The 19,154-nt window shown below is 42.8% G+C and overlaps 2 protein-coding genes across 9 annotated transcripts in view; both read left to right on the top strand.

The window, feature by feature from the left end:
- Positions 1-893: 893 nt before the first annotated feature.
- On the top strand, positions 894-8,887 carry stx2a (syntaxin 2a). 2 transcript variants are annotated; one of them, XM_048258458.1, is made up of 10 exons: positions 894-1,263; positions 1,765-1,836; positions 1,957-2,056; positions 2,726-2,800; positions 3,484-3,557; positions 3,830-3,938; positions 6,482-6,555; positions 7,023-7,160; positions 7,248-7,358; positions 7,763-8,887. In XM_048258458.1, exons 1-10 carry the CDS (start codon positions 1,234-1,236, stop codon positions 7,850-7,852), a joined length of 873 nt encoding a protein of 290 aa, XP_048114415.1. In that variant the 5' UTR covers positions 894-1,233; the 3' UTR covers positions 7,853-8,887. The 2 variants fall into 2 exon arrangements, with proteins under 2 accessions (XP_048114415.1, XP_048114416.1); XM_048258459.1 differs by lacking the exon at positions 894-1,263 and adding an exon at positions 1,473-1,522.
- Positions 8,888-9,907: 1,020 nt separating this feature from the next.
- The window catches only part of rimbp2a (RIMS binding protein 2a), a 67,388-nt gene continuing 58,141 nt past the window's right edge, over positions 9,908-19,154 (top strand). For all 7 annotated transcript variants that reach the window (XR_007195219.1, XR_007195220.1, XM_048258457.1 and 4 more), the window contains exons 1-3: positions 9,908-10,164; positions 10,816-10,926; positions 11,953-12,093. Coding sequence is in view for 5 of the 7 variants with exons in the window: in XM_048258457.1 (XP_048114414.1) it covers positions 10,861-10,926; positions 11,953-12,093 (207 nt within the window). In the remaining 2 variants the exon portion in view is untranslated. The remainder of the gene's footprint in view (positions 10,165-10,815; positions 10,927-11,952; positions 12,094-19,154) is intronic.

The raw sequence follows: 19,154 nt of genomic DNA, 5'->3' as shown, positions 1-19,154 counted from the left end.
CACCACAGGAATAGTATGAGTATTGATAGTTATAGTCAAAATAAAAGCCACTCCTTCCCGCTCCCTCAGATCCTCTAACCAAAACTTTTTCATTTATTTTTTAACACATCAGACCTTGGTAGCACCAAGGTTTATAGGAAAAAAAACATAGACTGTATATATAGAACACAGTCTATGGAAAAAACACACAAACAAGATCTCATTAGTCAAACAAGATGATCTTATCAGTCAAAGAAGTTGTATTGTCACCTCAGAATTCTCCTGTGAATGTGACTGACATTCACATTCACCCTATGGACAAAACCTAAAGGTAACCTATACTGTACAATGTCAAAAGGATAGGGAACATGCAGATTTCAAAATCAGAATGTAGTATGTGAATTTTATTAAATAGCTCATGCATGGTTTTCCTTCTTCAGTTAAAGATGGCATACATGCAGAATAAATGTAACGTTTGATTATAGGAATCATTGTAGGCCTAGGGCTACAGTATGTGAAAAGTGCTTTGGGTAAGAATACTACTGTAGGTCTGACTGTTATGAATTTATCATGTGCAGGGAAGTTGGCCTAACCTAGTTTACAACGAAAGGCTATGCATGCACTGAGCATTTTTTTTACTAATCAAGAATGTATTACGCTAGCCTGACGAGCCAGACCCAAATTTGCTGCCGCTAGGGTGCGTCTAGATTTATAGGCTAGTATTACGCATGATCATAAGATATTTCCAGGCGATAAGATGTCTTTTCCAGTGTGCTTTCAATACCAATATACTTTTTCCATGGCATTCAGGGTTTATTAATAGCATATCATATTGCACAACATGCCTTATGACCAAAGGTCGAACAAATTGACAAAACACCGCCATCATCTGGATCATCACAAAACCGCATTTCGGTTTATGTATCGGGTTTCTATGGAGTTTTTTGTGTGTTTATGCTGACATGCTACTCTTCGTTCCTGCGTTTTAACACCATCATTCAGCTAATAATCCGAAAGCTACGTTCCAACGTTGCTGGTCAACCCTAGTTAGGTTACCTGATCTGACAGGTGTGTGGCCGCCGCCGCCCTCTGACGACTCACAGAACCCATGCTGACTGTCTCCAGTTCAGTGACTCCGCTGTTTCCTTTGAACAATGTCTACGAAGATCTGAGCCTGACATTATAAAAAAGTGCTTTGCGCACACCAAATTACACCTGTTTCGTGTTACCAGATTTGTTCGAGTAGGCTTTGTCATGAGGGACCGTTTAGCTGAGCTAAATTTGGTAAGTTCGCATAATTAGTTGGTTTGTCTATTGTTGTCTTGACCTAGTAAGGCTAACTGAACAGCATGATGATAACTCAGTCGAAAAGGAAGGTTCTTAAACGGATGATTTGTATGAAAAGCTTCTCTGTGTAGCTACGATTTTTTTGTGGCCGTGGTGTTTCTCATGAAGCAATTATTTAGCTCGCCAGGTGCTCCGTAATTTTGATATAGTCGACAGGCTACAGTTTCTCCATCAACAACTATTACATCCCTCTATGGTGAAAATGTTTACTCTGTGAAAGCTTCATGATTTTATATAGCCTGGAGCATTATAAAGGGGAGGGAGGCTTTTTTCTCATTGAGTGTGTTGTTTCTTTCTTATGTTAGGAATCATTTCCTGTTTAACATTAGGCATTGCATGGGCTTGGCGGCCATAAATCTTTCAGTCACATAATGACACCTGCAATATCAAAAGTAAGCCATCCAAAATCAATGGTGTGTGTCTTTTTTTCCTTCACAGAACAACAATTTACCAAATGATGTCATTATCACAGAGGAGAACACAACATATATGGATGAGTTTTTCAAAAGGGTAAATTAAACTGTATGAGCAGCTGAAAAATTATTTTTTGTATTGAAGGAGTTATGTGTTGACGGTGAAGCGGGGATATTGTAGTTACTGTGGTTAATAACACCTTAAGTTTGTCCTCAGGTGAGAGAGGTCCAGATGCTTATTGATAAAATCTCCTGTCTGGTTGAAGAATTGAAGAGAGTGCATAACACTATCCTGTCTGCTGCCAACCCAGAACAAAGTAAGTCCATTTTACACCATCATCTGTTGTCATGTTTTTTTTTTTACAAACTTTTGACTGTTTTATTTTGAGCGATGATGAGTCTCTTCCAGCTTATTTTGTACACAGGGTTCCCATGGGTTATGGAATTTCTGGAATATCATGGAATTTTGGAAAGTCTATTACAGACATGGAAAGTCAGGGAATTTCATATTTTTGGGGGCAAAGTCATGGAATCTCTGGGAATTTTGTTGTAGCACTTTAAAGTTTACTTGCCAAAATACATTAACACAAATATTTCCATGCAGAACTGGTGTATTGGCTTTTACTGCTTATTTGAGTAGCCCAGCTTTGTTGATTCAGTGCTCATTTATTCATTTCCCACTCAAGATTCTTGAACACTACGCGGCTGTTCTGAAATTGTTGGTCGGTATATTGTTCCATTCATTATAGTAAGTCATGGTAATTCAGGTTTTTTGTCAGGGGAAAGTCAAGGAAAAGTCATGGAATTTTACATTTGACTTAAAGTGGGAACCCTGTATACATCTGTCCCCTCCAGACATTATCATCAATAAAAAATGGATAGAACTACAAACATTTTTATCTGTCTTGTGCAGTTAGGTGGACATATTGTCACAATGGGCCGTTTGTGAAATCTTGTCCCTCTTTCCATCCCCTGTGCTCATACAGGAGTTAAGCAGGAGTTGGAAGAGTTTAACAATGACATCAGGAGGCACGCCAGCTCGGTTCAGATTCAGCTCAAAAGTAAGTGGCACTGCCATGAACAAACCTCACTGTTCCACCCCAGTGTTCTGTAGGTGTCTGAGGTAATTGCTCTTGTGTCATAGCCTCAAGGCATATGATGCACTTTACATAACTCTGTATTTATTGTAAACAAATCACCTGCTGGGTTTCTGATTGTACCCTTACTGTTGTTGTTTACTTCCCCTCTCTATGTGTCTATCTCTTGCTCTCTGCCGTCAATTAAATTTGCTTCCCTCTTTTCAGTGGCGTAGCCATTTGGTTGCTTCAATGCATTTGACTTGCAAAGCAGGTTGAAGGGGAGGACGTTCCCTGTAAAGACCTGTCAGAGACACTCATTGGCAGTCATACACTTTGTGTTCCTCTAATCCATTTTACTAGGCTGCTCAAACAGCTTTCTTCATTATTCACAGGATAGTAGTACACTGCATGTACATAAATGTTGTCTTAAAAGGGTCTATAGATTATATCATAAAGTGTAAATAAGAGCTTGGTATGATGCAGATTTTTACTTTTGAACTTGAAACAAAGTAGTTTTCTTAATCATTTTGTGAAATCAAATATTTCTCACAATTTTTGACTGGATATGCTCAACCTCATGCAGAGTGGAACTGCATCTCTATAATCTGTGTTTCATTGATCACTGATTGACCACCTATTTTCTGATTCGTCCTGACTGTGTGTAGACATTCAGACGTACATGCCCGAGGATGAGAACGCCAATACTGCCTCTGTGTGTCACCGCATTCAGAAGACCCAGGTCAGACCATAAGACTGCAGATGAACATGTTCTAATGCTTTTGCTAGAAGCCCTTTCTGGTGCAGCACTAAGCATATTAAAATCCCACATCCATATTATAGCACTAAACATATTTAAGTCCCACATCCATATTTTAGTATGCCATTATTCAAACACTGATGTTGCTTTTGAATAATTGGACAAATGCTATCAGAAACATGTTAAAGGATAAAGGTCATCAAATGTACTGTACTACAAGCACTTCATCCTCCCTTTTCTCTTTTTCTGTGTAGCACTCAATGCTATCACGCAGGTTTGTCGAGGTCATGACTGAATACAACGAAGCCCAGATGTCTTTCAGGGATAAGAGCAAAGGCCGCATCCAGAGACAGCTGGAGATCAGTGAGTAGCTTGTTGACCTTTTGCACACAATGCAGGCCTGGACACAGGCACAACAAGTGGCCTGTTGTTTTCACAGTGAGCTGAAAAGGCAGCATATTACACTGCTAAGTGAGTGGCACTGAGACACAGCTGGGAGGACTGTGTGTGTGTGTGTGTGCGCGCCCTGTGGGTTCAGTCACGTGCTCGCCACACCTGGGAACAGATGGCAATGGGAGACACCAGCATCGCCGTTGCCATGGAGAAGGCACACACAGGGCAGCAAGCAACCGGGGGGACGAGCATTTGTTTGTTTTCTGGTCATGTGATCTGGGCTATTCACTTTCCCTGCTCTGGTGAGGAGGAGGCTCCTGTGTCTGTGGCCGTAAGCAGGATTTAACCTTTCCAGTACGTCTAGGATTGGATTTCCCCGCCTCAAATATTGACTTGAACATCCAGTAGAGAAAACGATGACTTTGCTCTCTCTTTTTTGTGGTGTTGAATAATTCAAAATTACATTGCAGTGTGCGGACCTAAATGAATGAGGGAGGCAGTATTTATTATTACATAACTTTTAGGTTGTTAAACTTTAGCTCTTATAGAATAGAGGATTTAAGTATATAGTGTATTTAAGCACAAAGTTTATTTTACAACCACTTTGACCTAATGCTTCCTCTTCTATTCTCACCATTATACATCTGCCACTTTTCCACCTCATTTGCCTCTGTGTATTTATGGTAGTAGAGAGTTGGAAGAAGCTTTTACTGGAAATGTACTGTAGTTTCAGCCCTAATTCAGCCATATATCCCTAAATGAAATAAAAGATGAATTCTATTTACAGTCCTGTCCTCTTGGCATCATGTGAGCACCCAGAGGGCTGTTTAGAAACCGGCAGTTATTGAGTTTAGGTCTTTAAGTCATACCTATTGTTAACGGGTGCATACAATGAAATAAAATCAAGCCCATTGCAGTCTCCATACACAAATCTTGGGTATAAAAAGTGCTTATATTGTCCTTTCTCACATCTTGTTGTAACAACATGGAGCATGATGTATTTCACCTGAAGTGAGAAGAAATCCCAGGCTTGTTTCTAAATAAAGTTGTTCAACCCCCACTGTATATTCCAGACTTCTGGAGAGAGAGCAAAGATAACAGCATGCAGGGCCTTTACCTCAGCCATTATTAACTTGATTTACAGCAATGGTTCTCAAACTTTTTCTTTCATTCCCCACTTTGATCAATGGGGCATTTTCGAGCCCCACCTGTCCCTCATCGCTCTAAGAAAGTGGTAGGTCAAGCTTAAAATGGTCAAATTTATTGAAATAACGACAAGTTCTAAATATTTCCTCTTCAGCAGAGTTAAAATCAGCTGGTGCTGCAGATATAATAATAAATAAATACATAATGTGCCATTGTAAATCAAACACACATATTTCTGTTTTCCAGCAACATATTAGGAAGCATAGGCCAATATTTTACAGCATTTTACAATATATTTAATGAAATACCAACATGCTGCATTAAATGGATCCATAATCCAGTCATACTGAGCACTGCTGGTTGGGAAATATTTTTGAAATAAACTTTGCAGGGATGTGATGTAGGCCTACTATTTAATAGGGATCACAAGAGTGGCTCCCGAATCAGACGTTTCAGTGATTTCACTCAGGTTCTCAAAGGCATAATACTGTCGCGATCGAGGCGCCTGTCCCATACCTCAAGTTTTTTGGTGAATGCAGTAATCTTATCTGCTAGATGAGGTACTGTAGGTGCTAGTCTTTGCCTTGTATCTGGAGATTTAACTTGGAGCTTTCCAAATATATCGCTAAGATAGGCCAGCTTCGTCAAGAAATGTTCATTAGTGAACGTGCTTGCAGATTCAAACATGCGCTCTTCCTCCAAGAAGAGGCGACTCTGAGCTCAAACACGCATGACAGCACTTTACCTTGGGAAAGCCACCTTGCCTCGCTGTGAAACAGTACAGCTGTGTGGTCAGCTCCCATCTCCTCGCAAAGTGCGGAGAATAGACATGCTTTTAAGGGCCGGGTCTTGATGAAATTCACCACTCTCACAACCTCGTTCAAAATCTCATTCAGGTCGGGACTAAGCTGCCTTGATGAGCGCTTCCCTATGAATAACACAGTGCGTCCATTGTGCATCGGGTGATACCTGGGCCTAGGCTACAGATAAAAAAAAACCTCCTGTTTTTCACGTCAGTTCGCGCCCCACCTGGCATGTCTCCGCGACCCAGTAGTGGGTCGCGAACCACAGTTTGAGAAACGCTGATTTACAGTGAGACAACAGCCAAAGTGTACCGTATAACAGAATCTTCATACAGTTTCACACTGAAACCTTGTATCAAAACATCTATTTGACCAGAAAAGCTGCTTCAACTTCCTACAACCAGTACTTTTTTCATCCATGTGCCAACTATAGACATTGTAATAATTAACATACACTTCTTTCAACTGATACATTACTTTTGTCCAAACCGCTATGGATAATTAACCTCATTGCACTGTCATCCATCATGTAACAGCTGTTTACAGTATTCCTTTAACCTTCAGCTGGACGGTTGACCACAGATGAAGACCTGGAGGCTATGTTGCAGAGTGGAAACCCTGCCGTTTTCACATCTGATGTAAGTGCCAACCAAATAGCAGTTTTGGTGTAGAGCTGAGGACACTAGGTCAGTTTTTAAATCACAGCTGTCCTTCATAAAACTACCAACACTAATGCTATTTAAATATTTACTTTGCATGCATTTTTACATTTTTTAGGATTAAGTAGGACAAGATAATGAGAAACTGATTTCAAATGCACATTTCTACACAGTTTGTGATCCACCATACAGACAGTAGTTTTGCTACAGAGCTCATGAGAGTAAGGTTGAGGACTCTGTGAAGTAACCAGAGCTCACAAATAGTTATTTGCTATTGCTGTAACCTTGAATGTTCAGCGAGCTTGATTATTTTTTCATTTTCCTAAAGGCGTTTTTAAAAGTCATGATTGTGTAAATATATAGCAATTTATTTTGAGATATGGACCCCTCTTCAATTGAAACGCTCAATATCATATTAAGCAAAGCTCATTTCTATTCTTACACAGCTCCTCCTAGACGAACAGCTCACACGAAATGCCATGAATGAGATTGAGTCACGGCATCAGGACATCCTCAGGCTGGAAGCTAGCATCAAAGAACTGCATGAGATGTTTATAGATATTGCTGTACTTGTGGAGAACCAGGTAAGGCCGCATCTATCTATCAGAAGTCTAACTGCTAACTTTGTGGGCTTGTCTAACAGTCTTGCTTTACCTACTTTTAACCACTAGGGGGAGATGATCAACAACATAGAGACGAATGTGAACAGTGCAGCTGAGTATGTGAATACTGGGAAGATTGAGACCAAGAAAGCAGTGCGGTACCAGAAACAGGCTCGCAGGGTAAGGCTCTTCCCCAGCTTCCCCAGCCTCTTCAAAATTAGTGTGGAGGACCAGTAGCAAGCGTTTTCAGGAGCTGGACGCTAATACTAATGTGATTTAAGTCCTATAAGTTCAGAGACCTTTTGTGCTTCCAAAGCTAAGAAAAATGAAGTTGCTGTAAACATATGTTGTTTAAGTTAGATTTATGACTGTGAATGAAAAATCTTTTTGTACCTGTATAACTGTGATTTGAATTTTAAATGTTTGTAAGAATTGTAATGCAACTAAAATAAAATATTCACTAATATATCTCAAATGGAGGTTTAGAGCGTGGACTTGCGGTAAAAGTGAAAGATTGCTTTTACTGCTCAGTGTGTTTTAAGAATCCCTAACCCAACTCGAATCTCTGCTTCTTGTTTTGACAGAAATATATCATAATTGGCATAGTTGTGCTGGTCCTGCTTGGCCTTATCGCGCTTATCGTTGGTCTTTCTGTGGGACTGCCTAAATCCTAATTTCAACTCATTGACTTTCCATTTACTTCTGAAGACATCACCAAAGTCCATCAGAGAAGACATTGGAGGCCCTCAGGTGTCAAGCCCTTAACTTATAGTAGTGTGTAGTTTGCAGATTTGACTTTCCCTATTCATGTAGGCACATTAGTAAGATTTCAAAATAGCAAGAAGGGCATTATATTACATCAGTGACAATAGTTATTAACCCTCTAAAATGTTCTGCAACTGATCAAATTGTCCTGGAACATTCTGTTGGTCCTGCCTAGTGCTTATTATGAGTTAACCCTGGATTCAGTCTTCATTAACTTTATTCACAAATTAATCAGCTATAATATGACTACCTCAATATGCCAACAATGTGCCTTTTAAATTTCTCTGTACATTTTGTAAAGCCAAAAGACCATGCACCTTATCTGCATAATATGCATTAGTTGAAATAGTTGATGATGACCTAGATATTGCAATCTAGATCTATATAAATTGCTTTAGACTATCAGGATTGTCTTGTTTAAGCTGTCTGTGTTGTCCTGTTTACATTTCTTTGTTAAATGTATGTGTTGTCGTCATTTGCTCTCAGTGGTAGCAGTAATGTCTGTGGGTGTTGTTTCCTATATTCTTATCACATTCAGTTGTGCCAAAAAAACCTGATAATCAGCAGCAACTGTTCCATTTGTAGATCTGCCTACTTGGTAGTTAAATGCAACACTGTGATTCCATCCACGTTAGCCCTTTAGTGATCTCAATGTATTACCATAGGAATGGTAAAAGACTTCTCATGGGTATGTTGGTGATCTTTGGAATGTCTTTTTTTCCTGACGTATAACAAGCTTATATAGTGTTTGTGAATATTTATTCAAACTACCGGTATATGAATTTCATGAAAAAATAAAACTACTGTATCAATGTCCTCCTCTCAATACAGTTCAGCACACTACATGTTTTATGTAATCAGTCCTTGCACAGTTGCTATGGCTACTATGGTGTACTTCAGCTTCTACAAATGAACATGATGAGTTTTAAAATGCATTGCTAGAAAACAAGAAAATAAATCTGATTCTTTCTGCATACAACACATGCTTCACCTGTTCTTCAAGTCTGGAATCCTCCTGGCAAATCAGGTGTCCGACTAGTCCTGACTCCACCCACATAGGAAGTGGGTTTATTTATAGTGTCCCATACAGCCTGGACATGGAGAGCAGGGCCAGCGAGAGACCTACAGGAGCTCACTTGCCCTTCTATTTATACCTGTCGGCACAGCACACCTGGGCACTGGCCCAATTCAGCATCAGCCACCTCTCCCTTTTTTACCAGAGTGCTAGACTCAAAAAAGAAAATAGATTCAATCATGCAAATCTGCAGTCAGACTCATCCATCACATCTAAATAGCTTTTCACAGTGGAATTTTTTTTTAATGATTTTTATGAAATTAAAGTAAGAGTAAAAAATAATATGGAGTTGACAGCACCAAAAACTACATTTGTTTTGTTTTTAGCATCCTAAACGACCTAGTTCTGACAGCTCAGCTATTGTCTGATTAATCAGCGCTTCCCAGAATTCTACTGCACTCATGTCTGTAGCAAATAACAATCAATATGTTTCCTGGTTCCGGTTATGCTCTCCTGTTATAATCAATAACTGCTATTTGCATGTCATGGATCCTGTGCTATTTGTGTTATCTCATGTAGAGTTATTCTACAAGATACGTCATCAGTGGTAGATATGACACAGCGTGGTGTGACTTAACATTTCTACAGTGGGTGTTTTTGGCAAGGCCTTGTTTACGTCTGGCGTTCTCTTCACTCTTTCTCTCTGTCCGTCTCTCCTTTCGCCTCACTCGGCCATATGGCCGCACAGCAAGCGGCACCTGATGGAAGAGCCGCAGGAGAAAGACCGAGAGGGAAAGAGAGAGGGAGAGCTCAAGAGTGGCTGCCCTCTCACTGTTTCCACTGTGTTGTAGGCAAGAGAGAGAGAGAGAGAGAAAAAAATCACACACACACACACAGACACACGGAAGCTGCAGCAGCCTGAGCATCAACACAAGCCCGCAGTAGAACCATGGAGACGGAACTCACAGCGATGTCTCTGGAGGCACGACACACTCGCTCGCACTCTCATCCCGCTCCAGACTGGGACAAAAGGAAAGGCATGCACATGGCTGATCTCCTCTTCGCCTCCCACTGCTCTTAACGTCTCCCTCCCTTCTTAGCATTTACCAGCAGGACAGAAGAGGCCAAAAAACCCCTGGGATATACCCACAGTTCTTCAGATATAAGGAGAGGAGAGCTAGGGTCGCAGAAGAACCTGGAGCAAAGGTAAGATATAAACAGACATACTGTACATTTGGATATGAAAGTGTGTATTGGTAGTAGTGGTATGTTGTTGCAGCCTTTTTAAAATGTTCTGGCATCCTAAAGAACTTACACTGACAGACAAATACCTTGTGTTATTGAAATCACAACAGGCAACATGATGCACAAAGGTTTAGATGACAGAACAATTATGTACAATATCTGGATTGCATAGCATTATAATTATCAATACACTTGATGAAAGTGTAGGCTTAATTAGAGAAACACAAATGATGTCTTCTGTTAGCTTGGCAACTGTTCAGTCCCTCTGCATGTCACTTTTTATCCACTGTGTTTATTTTGTACTAGGGCATACTTTTGATGTGCAGGGAAAGACTACTGACCTGTTTTTTCCTCTTACTGAATTGTCATGTTATTCAGAAATGGAAACGAATCTAAAATACTTTGTGATTGTGACACATGTAGTGACGTTGCCTATTACAAAAAAAAAATCTGTTCTTGTTTTGTTGTGCATTGTTGTGTACACAGCATGTGCATGTGTCACAGGTTTTTAGAGCATTCAAGTGCTTTAGGGCTCTCTCATTCTCTCTCTCCCTCTGTTCCTATCTCTCTCTCTCTCACTTTCTATCTTTCGCTCTGCTGTGGGCTGTGTAGCTGTCACTCACAGGCAGATGCTGCTCACTGCTGGGTCTTGGTCAGATGACATCGCTGTTGACTGGCACTGTTCCGGGAGCAGTGGTTCACTTTGGGCAGGTGCGCTCTGAGGTGGGTAAGCAGTGCTGATCGCTGTCAGAGATCCAGTAGTGCTTTGTAGATTTGTAGTCTTAAGAGATTTGTTGTCTCAGCCTCAATAATCTGGTCAGGATTGTGTCTGTTTCATTTAGAGAGAGAGGTTTGTTTTTTAAAAATAATGATTATTATATTACTGTGACTTAACATGTGAAATGACTCTATATTGGTACTGTTGGCATCATCATGTAATCTGCTTTTATGATAGAGGCAGGATAGGGTGGTTAAGTAAGATATAAAGGCATTTTAATTTACTTCAACTTGCCAGAATTTTAATGTGTGATTTTCCAAAACAAGCCACAGTGACTACAGTACAACCCAAGCTCTAGAAACAAAACAGCTGCAGGTTAAAAGAAAAACAAACTACAGGTATTGACTGATTTGCTCTCATTTTTATGGTTCATTGTTTTATTTATTTATTTATTTATTTATTTATTTATTTATTGGTCCAGCGGTTTGTATCTTCATGTTCAGCAGAGCTGCACCACCAGTTTCCCAGAAGCCCACTGTCACCTAAGCACTTGTCTAGTTGATGTTGTCTCTCTGATAATGCGGTGTGATTGTGAGGGGATTGTGGAATGGGATTTTGTTTGCTCTGCATTTGAATCAGCAGAAAGAAGCGGATCCAACAGCCCTTCCTGTCTTTGTAGTACTCTGACAATTTAATCCGCTGCTCGCTCTTATGTAAGGGAGTAGCTCACATATTGATAATCCCAGGTCATAGTTGGCTGCTACTGCTTACAAAGTACCAGCCTCGCAGACCTCTGGCACTGCGCAGCAGAACTATGCGGACACGCTGCCCATGCCCACAGCCAGGTGCACTGCATGGCACCATGGGAGTTTGCATGTAAAAAGCTCTGAGAGGATGGTGTAAGTGTAGGACTATGGCAAGTTATTTTTTTTTTTCAGTGGTTTGCTGAACTGATTTTGAAAACAGTTTTGCTTGTCGTTGTTGTTGTTGTTTATTTGTGTGTGTGTGTGTGTGCATGTGTGTGTTTAAAGATTGTGATGAGGGGCCGGGGTCACAGGTCTGTGGATGTAGAGGAGCTGCTTCGGCAGTCTCAGGCTGAGTTGCTATGGATACAGAGACAGCTGTCAATCATCTCGGCAAGGAATGCTCGACACACGCGGGCAAAAGACAGGGTGAGTCTTTGCCTCCATCACATTCTTTTTCATCATGACATAAGCATTCATAGTTCACAGAGTACCGATGGCAATGCTGTCATCATGTGGTTATTTTGGGCTTAAAAGTTCCCAACTGGGACAGGATTAAGTTTTCAAAAAGCATGGTTTAAACATCTATTTTGTTTCAAAGAAATGGTTGTAATTCCTGGTAATGAACTTGTATGACTTAGAACCATAACAATTTACTGCATTTTGAAGTAGGTGCGTTTTAGGGAACTAGATTTAATATCACTGTGAAATTCATTTTGATTATATGTGAAAGACACATAAACATATAAATATGTGATTCCCAATAGCCATTTAAGATATGCATTATGTAGTTCTGTATTCAGGGCTGGAACCCCTTGTGAACCCCCTGGAACCCCATTAGCAACTGTATAATCAAAGAACACTAGTTAGCATGAAAGCAAGATAGCAAGCTTTTATCAGAGCCAGTGCTGTTAGTAGGTTTGCAAGATTTTGCAAGGACTGCATTTAAGGTAGCTAGCTTTCTAGTTTCAGACTCAAACTCCTAAAAAAATGTTTTATTGTCATTGCCACAACTGTGCAATAGACACACATGTAGTTTTTAAGTTGTACAGGAGAGGGCAGTCTTATACTCTATTAAAATTCTGTCAGTAGCATGTTTCTAGGTGGACCAATCATAGCACAGAAACCAAACATGACTCATATGCAAATCAGAGGGGGTGTGGTTAAACGGTTTGGTCAAATTACACCATGCCCTCTAAAATACATTTGCATTATAAAGGGTGGGGCTGCAGCTCTTTGTCCAATCATATTCTAACTGTGCTGACTGATATATGGAAGCACACAATTCCTTAAACAAACCCATGCATTTGTGGAGGACTGCTTGTGAAGAGGGTGGGGAGGGATGGAGAGAGAGAGAGAGAGAGAGAGACAAGGACCAGCCACGGTTGCTAAGCAACAGAGCAAAAAAGAGGAGACTGTAACGTGTTCTCTGCTGAGTGTATTTTCCCCTTTTTTATTTATTTATTTCATAAAGGTCCTTCTCTCCCTCCCTCCCTCCCTCTCTGAGAGACAGAACACACACACACACAGGCAGCTTTGGCAGTCGATGGCCGGCCATGCACCTGCAGCCAGTCTTGTCTCAGTAATCCACCATAATTCCTCTCCCCCCATGTTCTGTTGCCCTACGATTTCGCCTGCAATGCAGCTACAGGCACAGGTAGCCAGTGTCCAGTCAGAGACTGGCCTCTCAGAGATATTGTTCTTTTAAAAGGATTGAAGGGGTGGGGTGGGGTGGGGGAGGGCATAAGGGGTTCAGGGCACCGGGGCAGAGGAGGAGAAGGTTGGGAGGGTAATCAGTGCGAATGACAAAGGATTATTATGGGATGGACTGGAGGTCAGGATTGGATGGTGCAAAACAGGGGGTGCAAGGTGATTTTGATGAAAGATGGGGCAGGAGAGCATCCAATGGGGGTTGGCAAGAGGAGGCAGAAGGTTGGGTCTTGGTTAAGAGGAATCAAATGGTAGTTTACACTGGGCTGGTTTTTATCTTGGTGGTAATTGCACTGTGATGTGTAAGGTGGTGTGTGTGTGTGTTTGTGTGTGTGTGTGTGTGTGTGTTTATAGTTGTGTTTGTACTTGAGATAAATCAGTGTGGCTTGCAGGCAACATGTAATAAAAACAGGGAAATAATAAAAAAAATCCTCATGCATAAAAAAATGATTTACACATCAATGATATGAGAGCCAATGGTCTTCAGAACGTTGTGTTTGTGTGTGTGTGTGTGTGTGTGTGTGTGTTTCAGATGGGGTTGGGGTGGAGAGAGAGCAAAAGATTGAGAAAAGAGAGAGAGGGTGTGGGGTTGTCAGAATGAGCATGCATGAGCATATAACCGTGTGTGAGGAAGAGACAGTGCAAGTGTGAGCATGCGCACGTGAGTGGATGGGTAGATAAGGAGAGAGAGAGAGAGAGGGAAGCAGAGAGGGGCTTACTTTGTGGTGGTGCACCAGTGCTCTCTTTGCAAGGCGAGAGAGAGAGAGAGAGAGAGAGGGAGGGAGGAAGGAAGGGAGAGCAAGAGAGAGGGTGAGGAAGAGCGAGAAGAAGAGAGGGAGAGAGAGCGGGAGAGAGAGAGCCCACTCTTCTGCTCCGACAGCCTGCTGCTGAGGGCTGAGTAGAGCATTTTTAGTGCCGGCTCAGAAAACATTCTCTCTCACACACTCGCACAGGCGCACGCACGCACGCACACACACACATACACAAACACCAACCCACACACACACACACACACACACACATGGCGTGCGCAACATACACACACCCTGCAAGCACACAGACACACAGACACACACAGCACAGACGTGTCGTCACTGCCAGGCTATTTGCCACTCCTGCCAGCCGGTAAGAGTCGTCCTGGGAAACGGTCGTCCAGGGAAACGAGTGAAGCAGCTTGTGAGGTATGTCACACTCTCACCCACCTGTACTGTTTGTTTAAGCAGGCTATGTGTGCATATGCTCCAAGGGGAACCTATTTGTCAACAGGGATATTTATACATACTGTAGGATCTGCAAGGGGTCTGTGCATGCAGGATGCTTGGATGTGTGGCTCGGATTGTGAATGATGCTGCTGCTCGTGCGATGTCTTTGTGTGGACGTGATGCTGTTCCCGGGTCAGTGAGAGCATCGCTGCCCCTCCTTGGCTCACAGCGACGAGCCGCTAGCTAACTCAGGAGGGTACAGTGAGGGAGCGCTATCCTGAGGCTTACAGTACATACCGAGCAGGGATAGGCTTGATAGGCAGACTAGAGAGAGAGAGAGAGAGAAAGAGAAGGAGAGAAAGAAAGAGAGGATGAATGTGTGTGTGTGTGTTTGTGTGTGTGTGTGTGTGTGTGTGTATGTGTGAGAGAATGTGTGTGTGTGTTTGCGTGCGTGGGTGTTCCATGATTGATTGGCTGCGTGAGTCGGCTGGATGGATGACGCGGTAGATGGCTGCGTCGCATGGAGCCACTGAGTGCATTTCTGTGTGTGAGCGGGAGAACATGTGAGGAGCTGGGCCCTCGCCCCAATGCCCCGAGGAGAGGAGTAGTGCTTTAAAGAGACAGCCCAATGAGGAGGGGGGAGGACACCAAGGAGAGCGATGAGGCGAGTGTGGTACTCAGAGAGAGAGAGAGAGAAGAGAGTAGAAAAGACAGATCGAGGGACTGAGAGGGTGCTACAAAGAATAACATACTTCTGGTGTGAGATGGCTCCACAGGCTTTGGCTGGGTCCAGTCAAGGTCATGGCCAGTGTTTGTATCGGTGTCATAAGCACAGGTGTTTTACACATTGATTGGACTGTGCCAGCTGACAAAAAGCTATTTTCACCTGGGCTGCAGCCTGTAGGCTCATGGGGTCAGTGAGTGCATATCATAGGTGGATTTGCGTTGCCTAGATTCATCTAAACAAAGAATTATCTAATTCAGGCTACAATAGAGGAAAATGGCTAAAATTGCAGGCTTTCATGCAACAGTGGATTGACTGACTGTGGGTGTAGTCCATGTTTAATGTGAGGTTGGCAAGTGTTCTCACTGGATGCAGGATGCTGGATGGACTTGAGTTGGGGGTCAGTCATCAGTCTGTCTGAGGGCCAGGTTGGAGCAGGTTCTTTGGCCGCGTCTCAGCTAGCAATGCTAGGTTCATGGGGTTCCTGGCTGTCTGGCTGAGGATTGGTCTGTGTGTATGTGTTTCATTTATTTATTTATTTATTTTTTGATTGCCCGGTGTGTCTGCCAGCTGGCCTGCTGACAAGCCCACAATTAGAAGTATTAGAGGTTGGAGGAGCGGCATGTCTATCTGGATTATGTAATCATCTTATGGAGATCTTCTGCTAAGACCCTCATGCGTGCACACACACACACACACACACACACACACACAGATGTACACATGCTCTCTCTCCTTCATTCTTTCTCTCTCCCGCTCTCTCTTTCACACACACACACACACAAACACACACTTGCATACAAACAATGGATTGGAGCATCAGGATTCATAAGACACTGACTTTCCACTTAGTCACCAGAGATGAAATACTTGCCTGATGGTTGGCAGCTTCTTTCTGTGTATAAAGGGACCAGAAAACTGGAGGTACAGCATCAGACACACGCACAGCAAATAGAAGCAGCACTGACAGCAAAAAAAAATGATTCAAACATTGTCTAAAAATAGCTTCTCCAAAAACATTAGTGACATTCGGCACTTCAGAGGTGTACAAAATCCAAGTGGGCGTAGTCGTGCCTGGACTCAGGCAATCGCCTGGAGTGCCACCAGCTGGGAAGGATGCCGGTGAAAATCTCACCAAGAGAACCCCTCCAGGGTATACTTTTGTGTAATAGCTGTTATCTACAGAAGGGGTATGATCAGAGGGAAATGATACACATCCATTAGAGTAGAATTTGCCTCAACACATACTGCTATCACATTCGCAGCTCTACGCACATAAGGCTGAGGGGGATCTGGTTTCACAGATCCTGTGCAGTATTGAGCGGGATTCCCTTCTTTTCCCAGAAGTGAGCTCTCTCTGCTCTTAGCATTCGGTCTTAAAAGCTTTGAGTGGAGGAAGCGGCGGCAGTGCTAGTGCGTGCGCCTCAGAAAATTTTTTGAGCTACATTTTAGACCACATTTAATGAAAAAACAATGAAAAATATAGCTGCAAGCAGCAATGTGGGGGCCAAGCAGTTAGCAGGAGTTGTCATGGCAACCCAATGTTGTTACATTATACACAATTAACCCCCCCGTCCAACACACATATACACGGATAAACCTCCTCAGCCACACACCCCAATAGCCCCCCACACATACGCATACCTCAATCATCACCAAATTTATTGTGTGTCCTCAGGTTGTAGTCACGAGTCCACTTGCCAAGTTTGGTGTCGATACGAGAAAGTGTTGATAATTATAGTGCCTCTAGTGGTCAAAGGTCACTAAATGAATTGAGCGTCTTCAGGATGTGGTACCGAGTCCATGTACCAAGTTCGGTGTCGATACGAGAAAGTGTTGCAAATTATAGCACCCCTAGTGGTCAAAGGTTGCTAAATTTTTTGTGTGTCCTTAGGATTTGGTCCTGAGTCCATGAACCAAGATTGGTTTTGACATGTGAAAGCATTGCTGAGATATGACCTAATCTTTTGTTACTCTAGCGCCGCCCTAGTGGTTGAAGGTCACCAAATTTATTTTGTGTCCCAGGATAAGGTCCCAAGTCCATATACTAAGTTTGGTTTCAATCATTGAAAGCATTGCTGAAATATGAGGCCACTTCCTGTGATAATAGCGCCCCCTAGTGGTCAAAGGTCATCAAATTTATTGAGCTTCTTCCTAATTGGGTCCTGAGACCATGTACTGAGTTTGGTGTTGATACACGAAAGTCTTGCTGAGATCACTTCACTTCCTGTTTGGCTGCGCCGCCAAACTTAATTGGTCACCACAGGCAATGGGTTTTCAATATGGCTCCAAAAAGCAATGCATTTATGAGTCATGGTCTGAAGATCATCTGCGTCAAGTTTCGTGAAAATCGGATAAACTTTGTGACCTTTGATGCCTTTTAAGTGTTTTTCATGACATCCAATATGGCGGTTGGATCATTTATGTTGACGTCACATGTTGGCATGTGGCGTCCTAAGGACCTCTCAAGGTATTAACAGATATTACTAATATGCTTTAATTCCAAACACATGACCCGTTACAGGCTAAAACGTAATTTTGCTAATTATAGCGCCACCTATAGGTCAAAAGTCATCAAATTTATTGAGCCTCCTCCTAATTGGGTCCTGAGACCCTGTACTGAGTTTGGTGTTGATACGCGAAAGCCTTGCTGAGATCACTTCACTTCCTGTTTGGCGGCTTCACCGCCAAACTTGATTGGTCATGACGGGTGATGGGTTTTGAATATGGCTCCAAAGAGCAATGCATTTGTGAGTCATGGTCTGAAGAACATCTGCGTCAAGTTTCGTGAAAATCGGGCAAACTTTGTGAACTTTGATGCCTTTTAAGTGTTTTTGATGACATCCAATATGGCGGAAGATCCAACATGGCGGAAATTGACGTCATGGGGTGCGTCGAGTTCGGTCTCATCCAAGGATTCCAAATATACCTTAATGTTCAAAATGTGGTGTACGGTAAGTGCATAGATGTAATACAACATTTTAAATGTTGGTGGCGCTAGAGCACTCCAGGTGCAGACATCAAACTTTCTGAAATTAAACATATGCCTGTAACGAATCAATGTGCCAAATTTCTCAACTTTTTACTGTATGGTTCAATGGCAAATGAGCGTTTCGTTATAATAATAATAAGAAGAATACGTAGAATCACTATGGGTTGCCTCGCAGCTTCGCTGCTTGGCCCCCCAAAAAAAGATCTGAGAGACACGAGGTGGAAAAAGAGGAATAAGGGGAGGAGCAGGGCAAATGTTTCCTGGTTGGACAAGAGAGACTGAAAGCGCTCGGGGGGGCCCAAAAGGATCACAGGCCGCTTATGGCTTCATCAAGAAGGGGAATGTCGCAGCTTCAGAGTGGCTGGCAGATACCGCCGCGTCTGGCTCCTTTTCCCTGGGACTCCAGTCGCTGGCATCGGCCCCACCTGACTACAGAAGGCTCCAGCCCTGGTGGCACGGACCGTGCTGTACCTTCCCCATCGCGCGGGCGCCTCCGCCGCCTGTTTTTCTTTTCTTTTTTTACTCATCTCCCAATCATTCCAAGTCCCCATCTCCACGGACAGGCCTTTTAAACGGAAACAGTCCTGCTTGTTTCTGGGAAGCCAGGGCAGTCGAAGAGGGACCGCTGAGACATGTCCAGTAGAGAGTGGCTAATGTCGGCAGGCAGTGACTGTTCCCCTGACTCAGCCGCCCGAGCCCCCCTCCCAGCCTTGCTAGGATGAGCTGAACGACAACAGCCTTGTCCATTTCTCTCTCTCTCTCTCTCTCTCTCTCTCTCTCTCTCTCTCTCTCTCTTTCAAGGGCCTAACTCCATCCAGCTCGTCCAGCAGCCCAAAATCATTCCTCCAGCCTGGCTGGACTG

The sequence above is a fragment of the Alosa alosa genome, chromosome 12 (assembly GCF_017589495.1).
Source record: "Alosa alosa isolate M-15738 ecotype Scorff River chromosome 12, AALO_Geno_1.1, whole genome shotgun sequence".
NCBI classification, from domain to species: domain Eukaryota; kingdom Metazoa; phylum Chordata; class Actinopteri; order Clupeiformes; family Clupeidae; genus Alosa; species Alosa alosa.
This window is presented reverse-complemented; position numbering and strand designations above follow the sequence as displayed.